At 40.2% G+C, this 7310-nt stretch overlaps 1 protein-coding gene across 2 annotated transcripts in view; it reads right to left on the bottom strand.

The window, feature by feature from the left end:
* Positions 1–220: 220 nt before the first annotated feature.
* The window catches only part of rab6a (RAB6A, member RAS oncogene family), a 112999-nt gene continuing 105909 nt past the window's right edge, over positions 221–7310 (bottom strand). For both annotated transcript variants that reach the window (XM_068033373.1, XM_068033374.1), the window contains exons 7-8: positions 3707–3773; positions 221–2494 (exon numbers count right to left, since the gene is read on the bottom strand). In XM_068033373.1, the coding sequence (XP_067889474.1) occupies positions 2430–2494; positions 3707–3773 (132 nt within the window). In that variant the 3' untranslated portion in view covers positions 221–2429. The remainder of the gene's footprint in view (positions 2495–3706; positions 3774–7310) is intronic.

Below are 7310 nucleotides of genomic sequence, written 5' to 3'. Positions count from 1 at the left end.
CACATTGCTAATGTCGCGCCTCAGTTTTATGATCCGCTTAAAATGTATGCTCATTTTTCATCACTCGTCCCCTTCCTCTCAACTCCCACTTCCCCACACCGCCAACCCTCAGCGATATGCACAGCTACTAACGAACAAAATCTCAAAAATGATAACCATAAAACCACTTTCAAGTCCACAGTTTAGAACACTGGAAGGCAAAAAAAACACACCAGTTAAGTAATTTGAATAGGCAGGTGTTTATTTTGTTCAGGCTTTGGGTTTTTTTTACATTATCAAACAGAACTGAGGTACTAGTGATAGTCCAGGACAAAATTTTCCTTTTTTTTAATAACTTCAAGGGTTATCATAGTAACAAGACATACGCAAAAGAGTAATGAATATACAGTTGCATGGGTACAACAGTCAAGCCAAGTAAGCCATTTTCTGTTAAAAAACCAGTACTACTGAAACTGCACACTACTGCACCACAGAAGCCTTGAGAGCTCAGTTTGTGAAAGAATTTTCAAATCATACTTAGAGGAAAAAAAAGGTGCTCTCGAAACAGTGTTCACAAGCTTGTTAGTTTTGTCAGTGTATAAAGAAGTTCTGATAAAAATCAGCATGCTCCTGTTTGGTCAAAGAACTTCCCCAGTTGAGCTTGAATAGTTTAAATATTTTGGTGAAAAAAATTGCATGGCAAATCCATTTAGTGTTATTTTCTCATACTCCCAAGAAAAATGTTTTTGCATAAAACACACAAATGTCAAAAAACACAAAAAAAGAACCCAAGCCACACCATCTTACAGTATTTCAGTAGCAAAATTATGAAAAAATTAGTAACCCAACAATGGATAAGCAAAAAACTGCAATACATTACAGCTCTGGCATGCAGCCAGGGGGGGGTGGGTGGGGGAGGGGGAGAGAAGAGGGGGTGCAGGGAAGGGAGGAGTAGCCATTTCCAGGCAAAATCTTGAAGTTCGATAGACAGGGTCAAGTTTCATGAAGACCAGGAAATCTCTATGCCTGTGAATGCCACACCAAAAGTAAGGCAGAATTATGATTCTAAGCAACAGTGAAACCATCTATACCTGCAGCCCTACTTTAACAACGCATGGGGTGTAGGCACTTAAAGGATGCAAAAATCCTAACTGAGGGCATGACACAGTTCCATATGTTTTTACTTTCTCCAATAGGAAATACAGAATAAGTGGTGTACAGCATTAAGTGGAAACAGTTTCTCCACCCCACAACCAGTTAGTCTAAACATACTTGATATTTAGAAAGAACACAAGTAAATAAAGCTATTGCGTTCTATGGAGTAAAACCTAACATGACAAAAAAAAAATCAATTGGTCACACTCAAAAACTGGAGTACAGAAATAAATTAAGAAGTGGGGAGATAAACAATCCAGTTAAATAAAAATGCTAAGTCATATTTATTCTGGGTAGGTTAGTCAAACTACACAGAATTATAAACTCCTAACCAATATGGAAGCCCTAGAACAAAAAGGCATAAAATATGCATAATTTTACAAGTCCTGCAAGTGAAAGCTTTCCTTCCTTCGAATGCACAATTGAAGTGATCTCTGTATGCTAGATGACATTTTTTTTTAATGCATGCAAGTAAGCAAAGAGAACTTCCCACCCTCCACAGTACAAAGATTTGTTCTTGATCATTTTCTACCCATTCAAATGCAAATTCCGTTAGCTGGAAATAGTGCATAATTATTTGAAAATGCACATCTGAGTGGCCATCACCATCTTAGTACACAACTAAACAATTTGAAAGAACCATATAAATATATTGGGCTCAGAAGGTGCTGAAAAGGAACTTTTTTTTAAAAATGGCATTATAGATAAATCATGCACATGATTTGGGTATTATATCTCATACTGGAACTTCTGTTAAAACTAACAGGTTTTTGTGAAGTTGCAAGTGATGTTTGATGTAAACTAATTTTTTTTTAGTTCTCTTTGCACCCTTGAGAAATTTAGTTTTTGTCAACAGATCACAATGAGAAACCCATCAACTTTAAAGCAATTAAAAAGGTCTAATTCACTGGTGTCTCATTGTTCAGATAATGTAATCACTGTCATAAAGCCACTCAGCATTCAGATGTTATCTGCATAAACTGTCCTTTACGCTAAACAGTTACAGAGTTCCATCATTAAAAGTGCAATATTATACAACGCAAAGAACAAAATGTGTCTTCTGATTAAAAGTAAACTGATGGAAGTTGAGTTTTGGCAATTACATTTTTTGTATTTATTTCCAATGAAGACACTGACATTTTCTCCACGTTTGTGCTAGTGAAGCTAATAGATCAATTACAAGACAGCCAGCAATGATGAATTGCAATACTTTACCAACAGGGTAAGATTACTAGCCAATATTCACACTGTGGTGGATGGTAATGACAAATAAGCAGTGGCCTGTAGAGCTGATATTAGCAAGAGCAGCCTCCCTCACTGACTGGTTGCTCTTGGGCTTTTTCCAGTTTTATATCAATCACTGGAAGTCAACTGTGTTAAGGAAATGTTCATCATACTCTACCTATTTCTAAGCTTTTCCTCTTTAAACATAAAGCCTTTATAACTAATTACCAGATAAGAAAACTAAATTAAATCCTGTTTGAACACTTGCTGCCCCCCAGCACCCCCCAGCGAAATGTACTCGCAAAGCAAGTGCCTTTTTTTAATGCCAAGCATTGAAGTGACACTGTTTTGTCAAAGAAAATTCAAATCTGAGAACCTGCATCAGTGCTAAAAACTATTTAAGAAGCCAACAGACGCCATATTTGGCACAAGCCTGCTGTCTACATCAAATCCCACTGTTCAACTTCCATTTCATTACTCCTTAACCCTCTCTTCACTCCACTATAGTGTCTATTTCCTGGCAATCTCCAGCTATCACTGGAGATCCACTGCTCCCTTCTGATTAATATCTAAACTTTTTCATCCTGCCTTGTTGCTTTTAATAAATATCTTCCACCTTAAGTATCTCAATTGATCCCCAATTTAAAATTTGTGAATAAAGATTGGAAAATGCAGTACTAAAGGCAACAAAGTCATTCCTTTATTAAGCTGATGAGTGCAGGCTACCCACCTTGCATTTTAAAAAATCAGTTTGTTGCGCCTCAATCTAATTCCACATAATTAATTTTACCTGTATTAAGTAGTGTTTTGTGGCAGAGTTTTATATCCTCATTCACTGCCCTGGTGACCTGTAAGAGTTACTATTCACTGTTTTCCGTTCTGCTATGCAACACAACATGCTGGTCACCTTTACCAATTCTCATTTGTAAATTACATCAAATTTTAGTGTACTGAGTTAATACGCAGCTGCCTTGTAGTTAATACTCTGCCAGTTTTCAATTCCTTGCGGACTAATTAGTTGGTTCCTTCTGAACCTCTTTTCATCACTCATGCCCAGCTAAAGATTACTACTGAATTTCTTTCAATGTATATGACTTGCTAAATATGATGTAAACTCCATTTTCCCTGCATGGAAATTCCAGCATTATCTCGAGAACATAAGGAATTCAAACATATCTAATACTGCAATATTCAAACTTATAAAAGTAGAACAAGACAAATGCTCTGCCAAAAATGCCTAGCTTTTGCCCAAGTTGAACAAGAAACTACAATTTTGTTACATTGAACAGATAACATTCAATTAGAAAACCAAGGAAAATTTTACTAGTATAAGCCATGAAAAGGATACTGTCTTCTCTGCTCTTATCCTGTGTGCTTTCCATTCCAGGCAAAGCAGCAGCTACACGTCGAAAAAGCTGAGGAAAGGGACACATATATATAAAAATTGACTTTTGATTTTATTTGATTTTAGCTTATAGAAAGCTGTAGATAAATTAAAAATTAGGGTGAAAAGCTTAGACATCATTAGGAAGAACATAGAAACAGAGTAGGCCATTCAGCACTTTGAATGTAATCTTTTCTGCACCTTTGAGAAAATATGAAGATTCACAACTAAAACTCCAGAGTTCAGCAAGCCACAAAAGGTAAATTCAGCAACTAGGATAATTTTCGGCAACTCCCATATCATGAATACTATTCCAAAATTTAAAAAATGCAGTAACAGCCCATTGAGAATGGTCTGTCTGCCACATGACAGTTTCCTAGTAACGATCAGTACTTCCCTTTAAAAGCACAATGCAAAAAATACCCAAGTTACAGGTTTTATTAATCTTACCGTTTCTCAACTGCTTTTAAAGGCATCGATAGGCAAACAAATTTCTTAGCAAAAAATTGCGCATCCAAGTATACCTCCATACATAAATCTAAGTCTAACTCACAAATATTGGAATATTTTATAATTAATGAGTAAAACTACTCAGGAAATTCTCCAGCTGACCAGTTTTATGCTTCATAACTTAGGTGAGGCAAGCAGGCCGCCTGACCAAATGACTCTGACCAAAGATATTAAATTACTTCAGCAACTTAATTTTAAATTAATAGAACAGCATTATTTATGTCTGATTTTGCAAAGTATATGTAAGTGACAAGACCAGGATTCATCCAAATGATACACTCTTTGACTCAAGATGAGCAAAGCCAACAAACTTCAGGGCTTCAAAACAGCGCGAGGGGAGAGCGGTCCGAGGGCTTCAAAACAGCGCGAGGGGAGAGCGGTCCGAGGGCTTCAAAACAGCGCGAGGGGAGAGCGGTCCGAGGGCTTCAAAACAGCTAGCTGGGGTGGGCTCAGTCTGAGAGTGCATCATGCGGAGAAAAAATAAAAAGTGGCATCACAGGGAAACAGGTAAGTCATTGGTTGGTGGGTATTTTGCTATTTTGTTATCTTACTCATTTATCTTTCAAAACTCAGGTAACATCAGTAATTGTAAGGTTTTATTAGTATTAGTAAAGTTTACTAGTGGTAATAAAGCTTATTGAGAGTAGGGCAAGGTCTACAATATTTTGTACATCTTTAGTTTTTTTTTAGGAATCAAGGTCCCTAGATTAAATAATCTCTAATTTTTGAGTAATTTAAGGGAGTAAATTAAGGGCAAGTCATGACAGAGCAGCTCGGCAGCGTTGAGTGCTCCTCCTGTGCAATGTGGGAAGTCAGCAACACTTCCAGTGTCCAGGGCAAACATGTGTGCAGGAAGTGTCTCCAGCTGCAGCTACTCAAATTCCGCATTTTGGATCTGGGGTGGTGGCTGGGGACACCGTGGAGCATCCGCGAGGCTGAGATCATCGTGGATGGCACGTACAGGGAGGTGGTCACACCGCAGGTAAAGAATGCTCAGGCAGAAAGGGAATGGGTGACTGCCAGGCAGAGTAGAAGAACTAGGCAGGTAGTGCAGGAGTCCCCTGCGTCCATCTCCCCCTTTAACAGATTTTCCACTGTGGATACTGTGGGGGAGATAGCTTCGCAGGCGAATGCAGCAAGAGCAAAATCTGTGACACCACGGGTAGCTCAGCTGCACAGGAGGGGAGGAAAAGGAGAGAGAGCGCTATAGTGTTAGGGGTTTCTATCGGAGGGGCACAGACAGGCTTTTCTGTGGCTGTAAACAAGACTCCCGGCTGCAGGACATTCTGAAGGGGGAGGGTGAACAGTCAGAAGTCGTGGTTCACATTGGTACCAACAACATAGGTAGAAAGAGGGATGAGGTCCTGCAACAAGAATTTAGGAAACAGATTAAAAAGCAGGACCTCAAAGGGTTGTAATCTCTGGATTATCCCCGGTGCCACGTGCCAGTGAGTATAGGAATAGGAGGATAGAGCAGATGAATGCATGGCTGAAGAGATGGTGCAGGAGGGAGGGCTTTAGTTGCCTGGATCATAAGGTCTGTATCTGGCAACGGTGGGACCTGTATAAGTCATACAGGTAGCTCCTGAATGGGAGCAAAATCCTTTCAGGGAGGTTTGCTGGTGCTGTTTGTGGGAGGAGGGTTCAAACTAATTTGGCAGGGGGATGGGATACAGAGTGGAGGGTACTGTAGGGGGTGAAGCCAAATATAGAAGAGAAATTATGTCAGCCTGGAAGACAGAGTAAATATAGACCTGTTAAGGCACAAGCGAATAATGCAAGGCTGGACTGCATCTATTATAACACAAGGGTCTTACAAGTAAGGCAGATCAATTGAGGGCGTTGATTAACAACAAGGGAATATGATATTATTGCTATCACAGAGACATGGTTGAGGGAAGGGCAGGACTGGCAGCTCAATATTCCAGGGTACACAATCTTTAGGTCTGACCGGGGTTTCGGGCAGGGGGGGGGGGGGGGGGGGGGGGGAGACTGATGGTGGTGTAAAAGAGGAGGTGGCATTGTACTATCGATCAAGGAGTCAATTACTGCAGTAAGGATGGATGATACCTTAGAAGGTTCCTCAAATGGGGGCATATGGGTAGAACTTAAAAACTAAAAGGGGGCAATCACTTTTCTGATAGGGTTACTACAGGCCTCCAAACAGGGAGAGAGATAGAGGAGCAGATATATAGGCAAATCTCAGAGAGGTGTAAAAATAATAGGTCTTAGTGCAAAAGGCTTAAGAGGGGGGGGGGCGGAATTCTTAAAGTGCATCCAGGAGAGCTTTTTGAACCAGCACGTAGGAGGTCCTACAAGAGAAGGGGCAGTACTGGACCTAATCTTAGGGAATGAAGCCGGACAAGTGGTAGAACTGTCAGTGGGGGAGCATTTCAGGGATAGTGACCATAACTCTCTAAGATTTAAGGCAATTATAGAAAAAGGACAAAGATGGACTGGAAATAAAGGTACTGAATTGAGGGAAGGCCGATTTCAATATGATAAAACAGGATCTGGCCAAAGTGGACTGGGAGCAGTTACTTGAGGAAAGTCTACATCAGACCAGTGGGAGTCATTCAAAAAGGAAATAGTGAGAGTTCAGAGCCAACATGTTCCTGAAAAGCTGAAGGGTAGGACCAACAAGTCCAGAGAACCCTGGATGTCAAGGGATATAGAGGATTGGATAAGAAAACAAAAGGAGGCTTATGACAGATTCAGAGGGCTGAAAACAGCGGAGGCCCTAGGGGAGTATAGCAAGTGTAGGGGGGTACTTTAAAAAGTAATTAGGAGAGCTAAGAGGGGGCATGAAAAAACACTGGCGGGCAAGATAAACGAAAATCCCATGGCGTTTTATAAGTATACTTAGGGCAAAAGGATAACCAGAGCAAGAGCAAGGCCCATTAGGGACCAAAGTGGCAATGTGTGTGTGGAGCCGGAGGATGTAGGTAAGGTTTTAAATTATTACTTTTCATCTGTGTTCACTATGGAGAAGGAAGATGTAGGTGTAGAGATTAGGGAGGAGGATTGTGATATACTGGAACAAATTAGCATTGAAAGG

Source organism: Heterodontus francisci, chromosome 6 (genome assembly GCF_036365525.1).
Source record: "Heterodontus francisci isolate sHetFra1 chromosome 6, sHetFra1.hap1, whole genome shotgun sequence".
Taxonomy (NCBI): Eukaryota; Metazoa; Chordata; class Chondrichthyes; order Heterodontiformes; family Heterodontidae; genus Heterodontus; species Heterodontus francisci.
The sequence above is the reverse complement of the archived record's forward strand: the minus strand, read 5'-3'. Positions and strand labels throughout refer to the sequence as shown.